The sequence below is a fragment of the Lolium rigidum genome, chromosome 6 (genome assembly GCF_022539505.1).
Source record: "Lolium rigidum isolate FL_2022 chromosome 6, APGP_CSIRO_Lrig_0.1, whole genome shotgun sequence".
NCBI classification, from domain to species: Eukaryota; Viridiplantae; Streptophyta; class Magnoliopsida; order Poales; family Poaceae; genus Lolium; species Lolium rigidum.
Window position 1 is genome coordinate 20,437,078 of NC_061513.1, and position 21,461 is coordinate 20,458,538.

The window sequence follows — 21,461 nt, forward strand, 5'->3', positions numbered from 1 at the left end:
TTTCTCATGAGCTATAAAACATTGACACAAATCAGAGGTGATAAATTTTGAATTATTTAAAGGTAGCACTCAAGCAATTTACTTTGGAATGGCGGAGAAATACCATGTAGTAGGTAGGTATGGTGGACACAAATGGCATAGTGGTTGGCTCAAGGTTTTGGATGCACGAGAAGCATTCCCTCTCAGTACAAGGCTTTGGGCTAGCAAGGTTATTTGAAGCAAACACAAGTATGAACCGGTACAGCAAAAATTACATAAGAACATATTGCAAGCATTATAATACTCTACACTGTCTTCCTTGTTGCTCAAACACTTTTACCATAAAATATCTAGACCTTAAGAGAGACCAATCATGCAAACCAATTTCAACAAGCTCTACAGTAGTTCTCCACTAATAGGTTTAAACTACATGAAAAAAACTTAATCATGATCTACTTGAGAGCTCAAAACAATTGCCAAGTGTCAAATTATTCAAGACAATATGAGGCATTTTCTGTTTCCAACCAAATAACCATAAGTGATGTAGCTTCCAACTTTTATCATTGAACATTAAAAGTAAAACGAAGAACAAGTGTTCATATGAAAAAGCGGAGCGTGTCTCTCTCCCAAACAAGGATTGCTAGGATCCGATCTTATTCAAACAAAAACAAAAATAAAAGCACACAGACGCTCCAAGTAAAGCACATAAGATGTGACCGAATAAAAATATAGTTTCAATAGAAGAAACCCGATAAGTTGATGAAGAAGGGGATGCCTTGGGCATCCCCAAGCTTAGACGCTTGAGTCTTCTTGAAATATGCAGGGATGAACCACGGGGGCATCCCCAAGCTTAGACTTTTCACTCTTCTTGATCATATATCATCCTCCTCTCTTGACCCTTGAAAACTTCCTTCACACCAAACTTCTCATAAACTTCATTAGAGGGGTTAGTACTCAAAAAACTTGAATCCACCTTGGTCCTGTAGTGACACATTGCAAGAACTCAATAAAACATTAGCTACAGCTCTCCACGTCTAGAAAGCCTTGCTTAAAGTCCGCAAGAGACAATGCAAAAAACAGAGACAGAATCTGCCAAAACAGAACAGCCAGTAAAGACGAATTTTAAAGGGGTACTTCCGTTGCTCAAATCAGAAAACTCAAAACTAATGAAAGTTGCGTACATATCTGAGGATCACGCACGTAAATTGGCAGATTTTTCTGAGTTACCTACAGAGAAAACAGCCCAGATTCGTGACAGATAGAAATCTGTTTCTGCGCAGTAATCCAAATCTAGTATCAACCTTCGATTAGAGGCGTCACTTGGCACAACATTGCAATAAAATAAAGATAAGGAGAGGTTGCTACAGTGGTAACAACTTCCAAAACACAACAAAACAGTAGCAAAATAAACACATGGGTTATCTCCCAAGAAGTGCTTTCTTTATAGCCATAAAGATGGGCTCAACAATTTTGATGATGCACTCGCAAGAAATAAGAGTTGAAGCAAAAGAGAGAATCAAAAAGCAAATTCAAAACAAATTTAAGCCTAAAATGCTTCCTATGAAAAGGAATCTTGTACACAAATGAATTCATGAAGAACAAAGTGACAAGCATAAGAAGATAAAACAAGAGTAACTTCAAATTTTAAGCATATAGAGAGGTGTTTTAGTACCATGCAAATTTCTACAACCATATTTTCCTCTCTCATAATAATTTTCAGTAGCTTCATGAACAAACTCAACAACATAACTATCACATGAAGCATGCTTCTCATGATCCATAAACACATAATTTTTATCAAGCTCAAAAATAGTGCGATTAAAACTTTCAAACACACTTTTATCAATAATATAACAAGATGGTTGATCAATCTCAAGAGATATGGGACTCATAGATAATGTCAAGACCTCTCCAATCCCATTTTCATTAGTAGTACAATTAATATTATCAAGTAACATAGGACCATCATCAAGAGCTTTATCATAAACATTTGCTACGCAAAATTCTTTAGTACCATGCATTTCGACATCGGGCACAAACAAAGCATTATCATAAGATTTATCAAAGTAGCATGGATTATCATAAATAACAGTAGCATAATTATTCTCACAAGTTTTACTCATAGGAAATATTTCAAGAGAATCCACAGGAACATAACATTCAACCTCTTTCGGTAAGCATGGAGGACAATCAAATAGTGTAAGAGATAAAGAGTTACTCTCATTAGAAGGTTGGCATGGGTAGCTAATCCATTCTTTCTCCTTTTGTTCATCACTCTCCTCTTCTTTTTCATCCAATGAGCTTTCGAGTTCATCAATTTCCTCCTCTTTTTCATCCAATGAGCTTTCGAGTTCATCAATTTCTTCTTCCACAGGTCCCCGCAAATTGTGAGTGCATTCTTGTGCATTAATGAGTCTCTCTTTATAATCAATGATATAAGGATTATCAGTGTAACTTTCATTGCAAAAATTAAGGATAGAAGAGACATAATCTTTAAGGTCCCGACAAACAACACAAGTTTCATAATTTTTAACCATGAAGGATTCTATCTCGGAGGCTCCCATAAATATGACAAATTGTTCTACCTCTTCAAACCCAAAATGAATATAGCTATTCCGATTATAGTTCTTAATTAAAAATTCCTCACTAAAGCCACATTGAAATTTAAGATGTTTAGTGTCCTGTTGAGAGCAACAGTTTATATCATGACGTTTAAGCAAGATTTTAGCAATTGTATTCAATTTTTCTATCACAAGCACTCATCACTTTTCCCGCTCTTGATTCTCTATAATTATTATAATATTCTATAAGCTCCAAGTAGGTTATGGGTTCTCCCATAATAGCAGTTTTTAATTTTTAGGTTTTTCAAATTTTTATGGATTTTTGGGTATATGAGAAAAGTAAAACAAGACAAAAAGAAACTAGACAAAAGTAAACTAAGAAAAATAAAACAAGACAGAAATAAACTAAGCACAACAAAATAAAATAAAACAGAGAGAGAGGTAGAGTGTACTCCCCAGGTGAACTTATGAGTAGAGCTATGCCTCCCCGGCAACGGCGCCAGAAAACAGTCTTGATAACCCACAAGTATAGGGGATCGCAGCAGTCTTCGAGGGAAGTAAAACCCAAATTTATTGATTCGACACAAGGGGAGGTAAAGAATACTTATAAGCCTTAACAACTGAGTTGTCAATTCAGCTGCACCTGGAAAAGCACTAGTAACAGGGGTGATGTGAAAGCAGCAGTAGTATGAGAGCAATAGTAACAGTAACACAACAGCAGTAGCAATAACACAGGAGCAATGGCACCGGAAAATAGTTGATACTACTTCCAATGACATGTAGAACAAGTATATGATGATGAAAGATGGACCGGGGTTCCCAGCGATCTACACTAGTGGTAACTCTCCAATAACAAGTGTTGGGTGAACAAATTACAGTTGGGCAATTGATAGGATTCAAAGCATTAAGTTAGAACATCCAGCTTATTAATCACGTAGGCATGTTTTCCATATATAGTCGTACGTGCTCGCAATGAGAAACTTGCACAACATCTTTTGTCCTACCAGCCGGTGGCAGCCGGGCCTCAAGGGAATCTACTTGGATATTAAGGTACTCCTTTTAATAGAGTACCGGAGCAAAGCATTAACACTTGGTGAAAACATGTGATCCTCACATCACCGCCATCCCCTCCGGTTGTCCCGATTTCGTCACTTCGGGGCCTTTGGTTCCGGACGGTGACATGTGCATACAACTTGTAGATACAATCTAAGCAATAATTATAGAGCTTAAATCTAAGATCATGCCACTCGGGCCCTAGTGACAAGCATTAAGCATAACAAGATTGCAGCAACAATAACTTCACAAACTTTATAGATAGACTAATCATAATGTATCATCCATCGGATCCCAACAAACACAACACCGATTACATCGGATGGATCTCAATCATGTAAGGCAGCTCATGAGATCATTGTATTGAAGTACATGGGATAGAGAGTACCAACTAGCTACCGCTAGAACCCGTAGTCCATGGGGGAACTACTCACGGAGCATGATGTAGGCGATGGCGTCGATGGAGATGGCTTCCGGGGCACTTCCCCGTCCCGGCAGGTGCCGGAACGAGACTTCGTCCCCCGAATTGGAGTTTCGCAATGGCGGCGGCGCCCTGGAGTCTTTCTCGGAGTTTCGTCAATTGCTATCGCGTTTTTAGGTCGAAAGGGCTTATATAGGCGAAGAGGCGGCGCAGGAGGGGCGACGGGGTGGCCCCACACCGGGCCGGCGCGGCCGGGGTGTAGGCCGCGCGGCCCACCCGTGTGGTGGCCCCCCGGCTCTCCTCCGACTCTCCTTCGGTGTTCTGGATGCTTCCGGGAAAAATAGGATGTTTGGCGTTGATTTCGTCCAATTCCGAGAATATTGCCCGAACAGCCTTTTTGGAACCAAAAACAGCAGAAAACAGGAACTGGCACTATGGCATCTTGTTAATAGGTTAGTTCCGGAAAACGCATAAAATCATCATAAAGTGCAAGCAAAACATGTAAGTATTGTCATAAAACAAGCATGGAACATCAGAAATTATGGATACGTTGGAGACGTATCAATCACCGGTGATGTTATCGTCGATGAAAACTTGATTTTGTTTGCTTCTTCTTCCAAAACTGCCACACACACCACCACCATTAGTTTCATCTTCTACGTTGCCTATTCAGTTTGAAGATGTTGCATACTCGCCTAGTTTGCTGCCTAATAATAGTGCAGGTGTCGGACGGGGTGCTCGGCTCGAATTACTAGATAGCCGGGGCGTCCCGGTCCGTGCTTCCGACGTTACCAACATTGACTACGTCGATCACTACATGGACCATGCAGTGCCCTCGGTCGTTGTTCCACCCGTGCATGTGCCTGGACCCATGGCCTCGCCCGCCCGCAACGCTAGGTCGTTGTCCCCGGCATCACCTGCACCCATTGCTGGGTTGTCGCCCCTGTAGTCGCCCGATGCTGGGTCATCATCCCCAGCGTCAGCTACTTCGGCCCCGTCCACCCCCACTGGATGGGCCGATGCCCTCGGCGTCACCTATTCCCGCGTCGCCTAGTGGGGCAGTCTCCGCCTGCGTCGCCGGTGTTGGGGTCTCCTGCTCCATCGCCGCCTCGTCGTCCTCAACTGTGAAGGCGCCTATGCCTTCTCGGCCGCACACACGCAACAAGAGTGGCATCTCTCGCCCCAAAGAGCACACTGACGACACCGTTGCTTGGCTTGCAGAGCGTGTCTTGCTCTGGCCATGCTGATCCTACTGCTGAGCCTCGTTACTATTCTGCGGCAATGCAGATTCCTCACTGGTGGCGTGCTATGGAACTTGAGAACGAGGTTCTTCTCAAGAACGACACATGGACCCTGGTTCCTCCAAAGTCAGGTGTCAATATTATTGACTGCAAATGGTCTCTTCGCTAGTTGGATGTGCATAATGCTTTTCTTCATGGAGTTCTCGAAGAGGAGGTTTATATGCGCTAGCCTCCCGAGTTTGGTAATCCTACATGTCCTGGTCATTTGTGTCGTCTGTGAAGGCGTTTTATGGCCGTAAGAAGGCTCCTCGTGCATGGTATGCACGTCTTGGCTCTCCTCTCCGTGCTCATAGCTTTGTTCTCTCTATAGTAGATACATACTTGCTTTTGCTTCAGCGCCCATAAGTCACTATGTAACTTCTGGGTTATGTTGATACAACATTCTTGTTAGCTCGTCAGACACTGTTGTTGATCGCCCGGTGTCTTCTCTCAGTACTTATTTTATTGTGAAGGATTTGGGTAAGCTGCATTATTTTCTTGGCGTGGAGGTAACTCATGATGATGCTTGTCTGTCTCTTACTTAGAAGAAGTATTCTCAGGATCTGCTCCGACGTGCTGGTATGCTTCAATGTAAGGCTGCCACCACCCCTATGTCCACCTTGGACCAGCTTACTACTGTAGATGGTTCACTTCTTTCTTCTAAGGATGCTACAGAGTAACGCAATATTGTTGGGAGCCTACAGTATCTCACCCTTACCAGACCGAATATCTCTTATGTTGTGAACCGTGTGTATCAGTATCTTCATTCACCCCGGGATCCTCACTATGAAGCGTATTTTGCCCTATATGCTTCATACGCCGTCCTATGGTCTTCGCCTCCTTTCTGCTCCTTCAAGCTTGCTTTCTACCTTCTCCGATCCGGACTGGGCTGACAGCCTTGATGATCGGCGATCCACGGGGGGATATGTAGTGTTCTTTGGTCCTAGTATGATCGCCTAAGCAAGCTACAGTATCTTGAAGCAGTACCGAAGCTAAGTATAAAGCTATGGCTAATATCACTGCTGAGCTTATCTGGGTGCAATCATTATTGCGAGAGTTGCGTATTCGCAAGCTCAGTCTCCTTTTCTTTGGTGCGATAACATCGGTGCAACGTATCTGTCTTCTAATCTAGTGTTCCATGACCGAACGAAACACATCGAAGTTCACTACCACTTCGTGAGAGAACATGTTGCGCAGAAGCTACTTCAGATAAAGTTTGTTTCATCAAAGGATCAACTTGCGGATATCTTCATGAAGCTTTTGTCCTTACATTTGTTTCAAGGATGTAGGCGCAATCTTAACATGTTAGATGTTCAATGACACGATTAAGCTTGAGAGAGTGTGTTAGAACCGTATATATACGTAGCTTTTGTATTATACTTGTAACATTGTATATCTATACCACTATAAATATAAACCCTGCGCCAACCCTAAGGGGTGTCGAGCGTTTCCCACATCATATGTTTTACAAGGGACTATAGATCTCTAACATTGACTTTATCTAATTTTAGGTGTATCTGTCTATCTAGATGCTAAATAGTGCCTAGATACATCTAAATTTAGATAAAGTTAAGATATGTTTAATAGAATGGAGGGAGTACATAACTTTAGTCCAGTGAACTTTTAGGTAAATAACCAATTTTATGCTGATTTGACTTTGACCAAATCTTTCATTCCACCTTTCGGTGAGCTGGCCTAAAGATTGATAAGCATGCTACTTGTCCAGCCAATTAAGCAGCCGGAGAAGGGACATCCCCGCTTATAATAATAACATACAAAAACAACTTCAATTCCAGTACCGTGTCACCATCGCCTTCCTAATCTTTCTCTCTTACGTTCAAGGTCTCTGAGGTTTGCCCTGCTGAACCAAAGCCATGGATTCCAAACAGAGGGTGCATATGAATCAAGGACAAGGGGGAACTAGCTATGCTCGAAACTCCAGTATTCAGGTATCTTTTCGTCTCTTGTTTAATTCACTGGTGTTATTTCTTTTTTTTCGAAATGGGGATATCACTGGTGTTATTTCTACGCTCCATTCTTCTAAAACTTGGCTTCTGAAGACTGCCTTGTCAAGAATTCGTTCATAATATACCTTGTATTACTGAAAATTAAGCTATCAATTGGGAAAGATTAAACTAGATTTCTGAAGTAGTACAAGTTGACTGCAGAGCGCTGAGCAGAACAGGATGAAGCCCCTGATAGAAGTAGCGATCGCTGACTTGTGCAGCAACAGCAACACCTTGCTCCCCCGAAAGATGGTGATCGCAGACTTGGGCTGCTCCTCTGGCCCAAACGCGGTAACATTGGTGTCGATAGCCGTCGAGGCTATCCACAACCACTTCCTTCAGTTCCAGCAGCCACCTCCGGAAGTCTGTGTACTCCTCAATGATCTCCCAGACAATGACTTCAATATGGTGGCTAAGAGCCTGGTTGTGCTCCACCAAACCGATGAGCCTGTTTGTGTAACTGGTATTGTACCAGGTTCATTCTACGAGAGGCTCTTTCCTAGTGGCTCCTTGCATCTTGTCTGCTCATCCAACAGCCTTCATTGGCTCTCACAGGTGTGAATTTGATACTCCACTCCAACAACCTCAGTTCCTTCATTATCTGAACGTTTTGAGGTACAGGCTCCTGAAGATTTGAGGCTCAACCATATCTCGGCATATGACATCAACGAGCATGTCCGGCGTGAAAGACTCCTGGTGGTTGCCGAAGCTTATGCGCGACAATTCAGGAAAGATTTTACACTTTTCCTTGAGCTCAGAGCCAAAGAATTGGTTCCAAAAGGCCGTATGGTTGTTTCCCTTGCAGGCAGGCGTTCTGATCAACTCGTCAACGAAATCTCTCATGTCTGGGGAACTGAAGTTGAGATTTTAGGTATCATGGCTTCAGAGGTACATACACGGCTTCAGGTTTCTACCATTTTATCATTAGCTATCGAGCATGTGTATATTTGACACTCCAAGTTTCTCTTTTGACTAACTGGCAGGGTGTAATTGACAAAGCAAAGTTTGGTTCTTTCTACGTACCAGCATATGGACCTTCTGCTAAAGAGCTGAGACTGATCATCGAAGAAGAGGGTTCCTTCTCAATCACTGAGATGCGGGTGCACGACCCTACAAGCGGCATGGACAGCACACTCCTCACTCCAAACAGGATAGCGAATGGTCTGAGAGCAGCATTCGAGCCGATAATAGTCCAGCATTTTGGATCGTCTGGAGAGGTCATGGATGAATTTGTGAGGACTGCCGAGAAGCACTTCAACCTGCAGCGCAGCTCGCAAGTCAAGCACACCCAAAGTCCGAGAGTTATGCTAGTTGCATCGCTCACCAAGGCATGACATGACAACTGGCGTGTTATTGTTACTTTGTATCGCTCACCAGTTTAGGACTTCTCTGAAGAATTAAAGATCAAACTCAATCATTGTTTCAGACACAAGTATGTGGCTTTGTATCTTTATCTCACAGTGCAATTGAGTATGATATTGAAATTTTGTAGGGGGTATAGGTTCCCTCTATTCATTGGGAACTAAATTATACCATAAGGGAACTAAATTTTGTACTGTCATATATAATGCTAACAGTACAGCCGATCTTCTATTCACTAGGTAGTCTGTCGGTTTACTGTCTCCACAAGATAACAATTTGTTCTTATTTTTTTGAGAAGTTTCATGGTCCTTGAAAATATTCTACACAACATGCAGTCTAGCCATTGAGATGCCAGCGTACTGAATCAGTTGGCTAAGAAGTAGTTTGCAAATTAATCAAACCGAGCCCCTCGTTTTTCTGAGGCACTATTAATTGTTTCTTGACCTGTTTCAGTAATGTCAAAGTCGCCATTGATAATTCTGTGGCTCAAGCGTAAGCTGATTTGCCTTTTGGATGCTATACTTGTTCTTTAGTTTCGTTATATTGGGACATGAAGACATTATGAAGGAAGACACGATAAACTAGGGGTAAAACGGTCTGGATTATTTCTCCAGGGTCAATTCTGTGGACAGAGGTGAGGGCCTAACCTGAGGTAGAAGGAGGCTGCAGGGGAGGAACTCTCTCACCTTAGGGTTACAGAGATAGAAGCACCTTATATAGGTCAGGACTGGGCTGGGCCAGATGGGCCAGAACAGAGAACAAGAAGACAGCCCAACAGATACACCAACAGCTATCCAACACTTCCCCTCAAGATGGGTGATAAATGTCAATCATCCCCATCTTGGCACAGGCAAGATTACACTCCTTCGATCCTAGTCCTTTTGTTAAGCAATCTGCCACTTGTTGTCCTGATCTCACATAAGCCAATGAGATAATCTCTGCATCAATCTTTTCTTTAATAAAGAATCTGTCTATCTCCACATGTTTAGTTCGCTCATGTTGATCAGGGTTGTTTGCTATGTTTATGGCAGACATATTATCACACCACACTTTCAAGCTTCCTTGCCTTAAAATTTTCAGCTCTTTTAGAAGGTTTCGTACCCACAACATTTCACCCAGGCCCTGTGACATAGCTCTGTACTCTGCTTCGGCTGTTGATTTCGAGACAACAGATTGTTTCTTACTTCTCCATGACACCAAATTTCCTCCAACAAAAACACAATACCCTGAGGTGGATCTTCGATCATCTAAGCAGCTAGCCCAATCTGCATCACAATATCCATCTACATTTAGGTGTTCATTACTTTTAAACCACAATCCTTTTTCCGGAGTGCCCTTCAAGTATCTCAAGATTCTTTGAGCTGCTTCCAAGTGTCCATCCCTCGAATCATGCATATAGCGACTCACTACACTCACTGCAAATGATATATCTGGTCTCGTGTGGCATAAGTATATTAGTCTTCCAACAAGTCTTTGATATTTCTCCTTGTCTATGGGTTCTCCAGAACTCGATGTGATTTTATTATTTTGGTCAATAGGTGTTGAAGCCACTCGCACCCCAAGCATGCCCATATCATCTAAGAGATCCAATGTATACTTTCTTTGAGATAGTGATATCCCTTTTGAAGATCTTGCAACTTCTATTCCAAGGAAGTATTTAAGTTTTCCCAAATCTTTCACCTCAAAGGCTTGACTCAAGCATCCTTTCAGTTTTGCGATTTCCGCATCATCATCTCCGGTGATAATAATATCATCAACATACATAGCAAGGATAGTGATTTTCTGCTCACAATTTCTGTAAAATACGGTATGGTCTCCATTGCATTGACCATATCCCATGCCACACACCACTTGTCTAAACCTATCAAACCAGGCCTGTGGAGATTGTTTGAGACCATATAGAGATTTCTTGAGTCTACATACCTTCCCTTTAGTTTCAGGTCTGACAAATCCTGGTGGCATCTCCATATACACCTCCTCTTGAAGATCACCATGCAGAAATGCATTTTTGACATCAAGTTGATGCAAGGGCCATCCGAAATTTGCTGCACAAGAGGTCAATATTCTGACAGTGCTCATTTTTGCCACTGGTGCAAACGTCTCATCATAGTCAATGCCATAAGTCTGACTATATCCTCTTGCCACAAGTCTTGCATTATATCTCCCCACTTTTCCTTCTGCATTTTGTTTTACAGAATAGATCCACTTACAACCTACTGTATTCTTTCCTTTAGGGAGATCTGTCAACTCCCATGTTTTATTCTTCTTCAAGGCCTCTAATTCTTCCATCATAGCATTGCACCATCTCGGGTCCAACCTGGCTGCCTTCCAATCCTTAGGAACAGATACAGTTTGCAGTGAAGCAACAAAAGCCCGAAAAGAGGGTGACAATGCCTCGTAAAAAATATAATTTCCTACATCATAGTCATTATAACTCAGTCGCTTTAGGGGCCCAACTTTCCTTATCCCTTTCCTTATTGCAATTGGCAAGTCTAGGCTATTATTGGACTCAGTCTGAGATTGATTCTCCTCAGCAGAATCTACACTTGTGCTTCCTTGATTTTCATGTCCAATTGGTTGCTCCCCCTGCCCCTGGTCTTGTTGCTCCTCCAGTGCATCTACTTGTTCCCTTTGTACTTGTCTTCTAGAGTACACAAGTGGATTCTGCAGCCATCTTTGTGTTGGTGCGGGTCTAGGTGGTGTAGGTGTACCAGGAATAACAGGAATTTCCGCAACAATGGGAATTTGTTGATGCTGCTGTTGGTCACCATCTTGCTGCTCTTGATCACCACCTTGCTGTTGCTCCCCCTCTTGAGCATCACCAAGATGGTCAAGCCCCTGGAACAAGCCACTAAGATCACTCTCACCATCATAAAATGGTTCTGACTCGTGAAACGTAACATCCATGCTTACAAATGTCCTCCTGTCAGTGGGACTCCAACACTTGTAACCCTTCTGTCTGGAGGAATAGCCAATAAAGATACATTTGATAGCCCGATGATCTAGCTTGCCAACAGATGGTCTGTGATCCCTTACAAAACATGTACAGCCAAAGAGTTTGGGTGGTACAACAAAGTCATTGTTATTTAGAAGGAGTTGGCAAGGAGACTGCATACCTAGAATCTTTGAAGGCATTCTGTTGATCAAATACGTAGCAGTCATAACTGCCTCACTCCATAAGAATTTGGGAACGTTCATGGTAAACATAAGAGATCGAGCCACTTCAAGAATGTGCCTATTCTTCCGCTCAGCAACTCCATTCTGTGGAGGGGTGTCAGGACATGAAGTCTGGTGCAGTATACCTTGCGAAGATAAGAAAGCAGCAAAAGATTTGTTGATATATTCAGTACCATTATCTGTTCTGATCACTTGCACCTGAACATTGAATTGGTTTTTCACATAGGCACAAAAACTCTGAAAACAAGTGAACACTTCATCTTTGTGACGCATAAGATAAATCCAAGTCATTCTGGAATAGCAGTCAATAAAAGTCACAAAGTACTTCATGCCACTTACTGACACAACAGGACACATCCATACATCAGAGTGCACTAACACAAATGGGGATACACTTCTGATCCCTCTACTAACATAAGAGGTTCGCGTATGCTTAGCATATTTGCAGGCATCACAACATAACTTGGTTTTGTCCACTCCATTCATTACATCAGGAAAAACTCGAAACATTTTATCAAACGCCATGTGGCCCATTCGACAATGATGAACTAGAGCCATACTCTCCTTTCCTCCAACAATCGCAGCAAGCACAGAACTAGCATCATGCCCCATCTTGTCACGATCTATGTGGCAAAGACCTCTATGCCTGGTTGCAGTCCCAATCTTCTTGCTGCTCTCCCTTTCCTGAATTAAACACATATATCTATCAACTGTTATACGGTAGTCCTGCTGATCAATCAGGGCACTTAGAGATATCAGATTTACTGGAAAAGCAGGAACATGTAGAACTAATGACAATTTTATGTTGGGTGTACATTGCACCGACCCTTCCCCTTTTATAGATTGTGCTGTGCCATCTACTGTTTGGATAGTGCCTCTATGTGTGGGAGGATACTGAGTATAAGAGTCAAACTCACTAATATTCCCAGTAACATGTTTGGATGCTCCAGAATCAAGAATCCAATCTGAATTAGCATTATGAGTGGCTATAGAAACTCGATCAATATTACCTTCATCTTTGTAGACATAGTGAGTGATACGTCTCCGACGTATCGATAATTTCTTATGTTCCATGCCACATTATTGATGATATCTACATGTTTTATGCATACTTTATGTCATATTTATGCATTTTCCGGCACTAACCTATTAACGAGATGCCAAAGAGCCGATTCTTGTTTTCTGCTGTTTTTGGTTTCAGAAATCCTACAAAGGAAATATTCTCGGAATTGGACGAAATCAACGCCTAGGGACCTATTTTTCCACGAAGCTTCCACAAGACCGGAGGACTTACGAAGTGGGGCCACGAGGCGCCGCCACAGCAGGGCGGCGCGGCCCAGGCCTTGGCCGCGCGGCCCTGGTGTGTGGGGCCCTCGTGTGGCCCCCTGACCTGCCCTTCCGCCTACATATAGTCTTCGTCGCGAAATCCCAAGTACCGAGAGCCACGATACGGAAAACCTTACTGAGACGCCACCGCCGCCAATCCCATCTCGGGGGATTCAGGAGATCGCCTCCGGCACCCTGCCGGAGAGGGGAATCATCTCCCGGAGGTCTCTTCATCGCCATGATCGCCTCCGGATCGATGAGTGAGTAGTTCACCCCTGGACTATGGGTCCATAGCAGTAGCTAGATGGTCGTCTTCTCCTTATGTGCTTCATTGTCGGATCTTGTGAGCTGCGTAACATGATCAAGATCATCTATCTGTAATGCTATATGTTGTGTTTGTCGGGATCCGATGGATAGAGAATATTATGGTATGTTGATTATCAATCTATTACCTATGTGTTGTTTATGATCTTGCATGCTCTCCGTTATTAGTAGAGGCTCTGGCCAAGTTTTTGCTCTTAACTCCAAGAGGGAGTATTTATGCTCGATAGTGGGTTCATGCCTCCATTAAATGCGGGACGAGTGACGGAAAGTTCTAAGGTTGTGGATGTGCTATTGCCACTAGGGATAAAACATTGATGCTATGTCCGAGGATGTAGTTATTGATTACATTACGCACCATACTTAATGCAATTGTCCGTTGTTTGCAACTTAATACTGGAAGGGGTTCGGATGATAACCTCGAAGGTGGACTTTTTAGGCATAGATGCATGTCTGGATAGCGGTCTATGTACTTTGTCGTAATGCCCAATTAAATCTCACTATACTCATCATATCATGTATGTGCATGGTCATGCCCTCTCTATTTGTCAATTGCCCGACTGTAATTTGTTCACCCAACATGCTATTTATCTTATGGGAGAGACACCTCTAGTGAACTGTGGACCCCGGTCCTATTCTTTTACATTGAATACAATCTGCTGCAATACTTGTTTTTCTGTTCTTCGCAAACAATCATCATCCACACTATACATCTAATCCTTTGTTACAGCAAGCCGGTGAGATTGACAACCTCACTCGTTTCGTTGGGGCAAAGTACTTTGGTTGTGTTGTGCAGGTTCCACGTTGGCGCCGGAATCCCTGGTGTTGCGCCGCACTACATCCCGCCGCCATCAACCTTCGACGTGCTTCTTGGCTCCTACTGGTTCGATAAACCTTGGTTTCTTACTGAGGGAAAACTTGCTGCTGTGCGCATCATACCTTCCTCTTGGGGTTCCCAACGAACGTGTGTATTACACGCCATCAAGCATATTTTCTGGCGCCGTTGCCGGGGAGATCAAGACACGCTGCAAGGGGAGTCTCCACAATCCAATCTCTTTACTTTGTTTTTGTCTTGCTTTATTTTATTTACTTTCTTGTTTGCTGCACAATATCAAAACACAAAAAAATTAGTTGCTAGTTTTACTTTATTTACTGTCTTGTTCTCTATATCAAAAACACATAAAAATTAGTTACTTGCATTTATTTTATCTAGTTTGCTTTATTTACTACTGCTAAAATGGGTACTCCTGAAAATACTAAGTTGTGTGACTTCACAACCACAAATAATAATGATTTCTTATGCACACCTATTGCTCCACCTGCTACTACAAGCAGAATTCTTTGAAATTAAACCTGCTTTACTGAATCTTGTTATGCGAGAGCAATTTTCTGGTGTTAGTTCTGATGATGCTGCTGCCCATCTCAATAATTTCGTTGAACTATGTGAAATGCAAGAATATAAGGATGTAGATGGTGACATTATAAAATTAAAATTGTTTCCTTTCTCTTTAAGAGGAAGAGCTAAAGATTGGTTGCTATCTCTGCCTAGAAATAGTATTGATTCATGGACTAAATGCAAGGATGCTTTTATTGGTAGATATTATCCCCCTGCTAAAATTATATCTTTGAGGAGTAGCATAATGAATTTTAAACAATTGGATAATGAGCATGTTGCACAAGCTTGGGAAAGAATGAAATCTTTGGTTAAAAATTGCCCAACCCATGGACTGACTACTTGGATGATCATCCAAACCTTTTATGCAGGATTGAATTTTTCTTCGCGGAACCTATTGGATTCAGCTGCTGGAGGTACCTTTATGTCCATCATTTTGGGGGCGGCAACAAAGCTTCTTGATAATATGATGATTAATTACTCGAATGGCACACGTAAAGAGCTCCACAAGGTAAGAAGGTAAATTCCGTCGAAGAAACCTCTTCCTTGAGTGATAAGATTGATGCTATTATGTCTATGCTTGTGAATGATAGGACTAATGTTGATCCTAATAATGTTCCGTTAGCTTCATTGGTTGCTCAAGAAGAACATGTTGATGTAAACTTCATTAAAAATAATAATTTCAACAACAATGCTTATCGGAACAATTCTAGTAATAACTATAGGCCATATCCTTCTGCTAATGGTAATAGTTATGGTAATTCTTATGGGAATTCTTACAACAATAATAGGAACACACCCCCTGGACTTGAAGCTATGCTTAAAGAGTTTATTAGTACACAAACTGCTTTTAACAAATCTGTTGAGGAAAAGCTTGATAAAATTGATATTCTTGCTTCTAAGGTTGATAGACTTGCCTCTGATGTTGATCTTTTAAAATCGAAATTTATGCCTAATAAGGATATTGAAAATAAAATTGTTACTACAGCAAATGCCATCCAAGTTAGAATTAATGAGAATATAAGATTGATGGCTGAATTGCATGCTAGGTGGGAAAGAGAAGAAAATGAAAAACTAGCTAAAGAGAATAATGTAGCTAAAGTTTGGACTATTACCACCACTAGCAATGCTAATGCTCCACATGTTGCTGCACCTCCTACTATCAATGGTAAAATAATTGGTGTTGGCAATGTTACTACTCCTAGTGCAAAGCCTGCAAAACTACCGGAAACTGCTAAAACTGCTGAAACTGCCTGTGATAAAACTGCTGAATTTTTTTCCAACATTGGGGATGATGATCCCATTGCTGTAGATCATAATGATTTAGACTTTGATGATTGCCACATCTCTGAAGTCATAAAGTTTTTACAAAAGCTTGCTAAAAATCCCAATGCTAGTGCTATAAATTTAGCCTTTACAAAACATATTACAAATGCTCTCATAAAAGCTAGAGAAGAGAAACTAAAACTTGAAACCTCTATTCCTAGAAAGTTAGAAGATGGTTGGGAGCCCATCATTAAGATGAAGGTCAATGACTTTGATTGTAATGCTTTATGTGATCTTGGTGCAAGTATTTCGTTATGCCTAAGAAAATTTATGATATGCTTGACTTGCCACCATTGAAGAATTGTTATTTGGATGTTAATCTTGTTGATAATGTTATAAAGAAACCTTTGGGGAGGATTGATAATGTTCGTATTATGGTTAACAATAACCTTGTCCCCGTTGATTTTGTTGTCTTGGATATTGAATGCAATGCATCTTGTCCCATTATATTGGGAAGACCTTTTCTTCGCACTGTTGGTGCTACCATTGATATGAAGGAAGGTAATATTAAATATCAATTTCCTCTCAAGAAAGGTATAAAACACTTCCCTAGAAAGAGAATGAAGTTACCTTATGATTCTATTATTAGAACAAGTTATGATGTTGATGCTTCGTCTCTTGATAATACTTGATACACACTTTCTGCGCCTAGCTGAAAGGCGTTAAAGAAAAGCGCTTATGGGAGACAAACCATGTTTTTACTACAGTACTTTATTTTATATTTGAGTCTTGGAAGTTGTTACTACTGTAGCAACCTCTCCTTATCTTAGTTTTGTGCATTGTTGTGCCAAGTAAAGTCGTTGATAGTAAGGTTCATACTAGATTTGGATTACTGCGCGAAACAGATTTCTTTCGCTGTCACGAATTTCGACCTAATTCTCTGTAGGTAACTCAGAAAATTATGCCAATTTACGTGAGTGATCCTCAGATATGTACGCAACTTTCATTCAATTTGGGCATTTTCATCTGAGCAAGTCTGGTGCCACTTTAAAATTCGTCTTTACGAACTGTTCTGTTTTGACAGATTCTGCCTTTTATTTCGCATTGCCTCTTTTGCTATGTTGGATGAATTTCTTTGTTCCATTAATGTCCAGTAGCTTTGTGCAATGTCCAGAAGTGTTAAGAATGATTATGTCACCTCTGAACATGTAAATTTTTATTGTGCACTAACCCTCTAATGAGTTGTTTCGAGTTTGGTGTGGAGGAAGTTTTCAAGGATCAAGAGAGGGAGATGATATAATATGATCAAGGAGAGTGAAAGCTCTAAGCTTGGGGATGCCCCGGTGGTTCACCCCTGCATATTTTAAGAAGACTCAAGCGTCTAAGCTTGGGGATGCCCAAGGCATCCCCTTCTTCATCGACAACATTATCAAGTTCCTCCCTGAAACTATATTTTTATTCCATCACATCTTATGTGCTTTGCTTGGAGCGTCGGTTTGTTTTTGTTTTTGTTTTTTTTGAATAAAATGGATCCTAGCATTCATTGTGTGGGAGAGAGACATGCTCCGCTGTTGCATATGGACAAATATGTCCTTAGGCTTTACTCATAATATTCATGGCGAAGGTTGAATCTTCTTCGTTAAATTGTTATATGGTTGGAATCGGGAAATGCTACATGTAGTAATTCTAAAATGTCTTGAATAATTTGATACTTGGCAATTGTTGTGCTCATGTTTAAGCTCTTGCATCATATACTTTGCACCTATTAATGAAGAAATACATAGAGCTTGCTAAAATTTGGTTTGCATAATTGGTCTCTCTAAAGTCTAGATAATTTCTAGTATTGAGTTTTGAACAACAAGGAAGACGGTGTAGAGTCTTATAATGTTTACAATATGTCTTTTATGTGAGTTTTGCTGCACCGGTTCATCCTTGTGTTTGTTTCAAATAACTTTGCTATCCTAAACCTTGTATCGAGAGGGAATACTTCTCATGCATCAAAAATCCTTGAGCCAACCACTATGCCATTTGTGTCCACCATACCTACCTACTACATGGTATTTCTCCGCCATTCCAAAGTAAAATTGCTTGAGTGCTACCTTTAAAATTTTCATTCTTTACCTTTGCAATATATAGCTCATGGGACAAATAGCTTAAAAACTATTGTGGTATTGAATATGTACTTATGCACTTTATCTCTTATTAAGTTGTTTGCTATGCGATAACCATGTTCCTGGGGACGCCATCAACTACTCTTTGTTGAATATCATGTGAGTTGCTATGCATGTCCGTCTTGTCTGAAGTAAGTGAGATTTACCACTCATTTAATGGTTAGAGCATGCATAATGTTAGAGAAGAACATTGGGCCGCTAACTAAAGCCATGAATCATGGTGGAAGTTTCAGTTTTGGACATATATCCTCAATCTCATATGAGAACATTAATTGTTGCTACATGCTTATGCATTAAAGAGGAGTCCATTATCTCGTTGTCTATGTTGTCCCGGTATGGATGTCTAAGTTGAGAATAATCAAAAGCGAGAAATCCAAATGCGAGCTTTCTCCTTAGACCTTTGTAAAGGCGGCATAGAGGTACCCCTTTGTGACACTTGGTTAAAACATGTGTATTGCGATGATAATCCCGGTAATCCAAGCTAATTAGGACAAGGTGCGGGCACTATTAGTACACTATGCATGAGGCTTGCAACTTGTAAGATATAATTTACATAACACATATGCTTTATTACTACCGTTGACAAAATTGTTTCTTGTTTTCAAAACCAAAGCTCTAGCACAAATATAGCAATCAATGCTTCCCTCTCGCGAAGGGCCTTTCTTTTACTTTTATGTTGAGTCAGTTCACCTATCTCTTTCCACCTCAAGAAGCAAACACTTGTGTGAATTGTGCATTGATTCCTACATACTTGCATATTGCACTTGTTATATTACTTTACATTGACAATATCCATGAGATATACATGTTATAAGTTGAAAGCAACCGCTGAAACTCAATCTTCCTTTGTGTTGCTTCAATACCTTTACTTTGATTTATTGCTTTATGAGTTAACTCTTATGCAAGACTTATTGATGCTTGTCTTGAAAGTACTATTCATGAAAAGTCTTTGCTTTATGATTCAGTTGTTTACTCATGTCATTAGCATTGTTTTGATCGCTGCATTCATTACATATGCTTACAATAGTATGATCAAGGTTATGATGGCATGTCACTCCAGAAATTATCTTTGTTATCGTTTACCTGCTCGGGACGAGCAGGAACTAAGCTTGGGGATGCTGATACGTCTCCGACGTATCGATAATTTCTTATGTTCCATGCCACATTATTGATGATATCTACATGTTTTATGCATACTTTATGTCATATTTATGCATTTTCCGGCACTAACCTATTAACGAGATGCCGAAGAGCCAGTTGCTGTTTTCTGCTGTTTTTTGTTTCAGAAATCCTACAAAGGAAATATTCTCGGAATTGGACGAAATCAACGCCCAGGGGCCTATTTTTCCACGAAGCTTCCAGAAGACCGGAGGACTTACGAAGTGGGGCCACGAGGCCCCGCCACAGCAGGGCGGCGCGGCCCAGGCCTTGGCCGCGCGGCCCTGGTGTGTGGGGCCCTCGTGTGGCCCCCTGACCTGCCCTTCCGCCTACATATAGTCTTCGTCGTGAAACCCCCGCACCGAGAGCCACGATACGGAAAACCTTACTGAGACGCCGCCGCCGCCAATCCCATCTCGGGGGATTCAGGAGATCGCCTCCGGCACCCTGCCGGAGAGGGGAATCATCTTCCGGAGGTCTCTTCATCGCCATGATCGCCTCCGGATCGATGAGTGAGTAGTTCACCCCTGGACTATGGGTCCATAGCGAGTAGCTAGATGGTCGTCTTCTCCTTATGTGCTTCATTGTCGGATCTTGTGAGCTGCCTAACATGATCAAGATCATCTATCCGTAATGCTATATGTTGTGTTTGTCGGGATCCGATGGATAGAGAATATTATGTTATGTTGATTATCAATCTATTACCTATGTGTTGTTTATGATCTTGCATGCTCTCCGTTATTAGTAGAGGCTCCGGCCAAGTTTTTGCTCTTAACTCCAAGAGGGAGTATTTATGCTCGATAGTGGGTTCATGCCTCCATTAAATCTGGGACGAGTGATGGAAAGTTCTAAGGTTGTGGATGTGTTGTTGCCACTAGGGATAAAACATTGATGCTATGTCCGAGGATGTAGTTATTGATTACATTACGCACCATACTTAATGCAATTGTCTCGTTGCTTGCAACTTAATACCGGAAGGGGTTCGGATGATAACCTGAAGGTGGACTTTTTAGGCATAGATGCATGCTGGATAGCGGTCTATGTACTTTGTCGTAATGCCCAATTAAATCTCACTATACTCATCATATCATGTATGTGCATGGTCATGCCCTCTCTATTTGTCAATTGCCCGACTGTAATTTGTTCACCCAACATGCTATTTATCTTATGGGAGAGACACCTCTAGTGAACTGTTGTTATCACCAGAATTTAGCCAGAGCAGGAGATGGGCCGTAATTGAGATGGGCTTGGAGGATATACATGTGGAGCGTCTCTGAAGCGGCCTTGCACGAGAATTCGGGCTAGATTGCCCGTGTATCTGTAAATTGTAGTAGTTTACGTGTCGGTTAGAATTAAAGAGATAGAGTTTAGCTCGTATACGGTTGGGTTATTCCCAAGTTAGAAAGTCTACGGACTATAAATATGTATCTAGGGTTATTGAGAAAGGAGGACAATCACGTTCACAACAAACCAATCTAGGCGCATCGCCACCCCTTGTTTCGAGGGTTTCTCCCGGGTAAGCATCATGCTGCCTAGATCGCATCTTGCGATCTAGGAAGTACAAGTTTATTCGTCCTTGGTGTTTGTTCGTACTGAAGCCTTGTTGATGGCGAGCAACACCCTTATCTTAGATATTTTGGGGTTTACGTCGACGTGTTATGTTATGTTTGCTTAGCTACGTTGCCCCTCGATATCTAGCCGCCTTTACACCTATTTTAGGTGTAAGGGCGGCATCTTGCTTAATCTTTGTCTAGTAGATCCGATCTGTTATAGTCGTTCCTTGTTCTACAAGGATTAGTTTGATATCTGCATGGTTAGGCCTTACAAACGGGTTGAATGATCCGGTAGTGCGTAAGATGTGGTTTACTAAACCCTAAAGGGATTGTTCCGGGGATCAACTTCATGTTGGTTTTTAGGCCTCGTTAGGGTTGGTTTTCCATCATCTTATGTATCTGCTAGGCTCAATTACGCGTAGGATGTTCCGGTT

At 41.6% G+C, this 21,461-nt stretch overlaps 1 protein-coding gene across 1 annotated transcript; it reads left to right on the top strand.

Annotated features, from left to right (window-relative positions):
* Positions 1–7,168: 7,168 nt before the first annotated feature.
* LOC124668628 (probable jasmonic acid carboxyl methyltransferase 2) lies at positions 7,169–8,634 on the top strand. Its single transcript, XM_047205734.1, has 4 exons — positions 7,169–7,243; positions 7,463–7,855; positions 7,922–8,188; positions 8,284–8,634. The coding sequence occupies exons 1-4, from the start codon at positions 7,169–7,171 to the stop codon at positions 8,632–8,634; spliced, it is 1,086 nt and encodes a 361-aa protein (XP_047061690.1).
* The last annotated feature ends 12,827 nt before the right edge of the window (positions 8,635–21,461 follow it).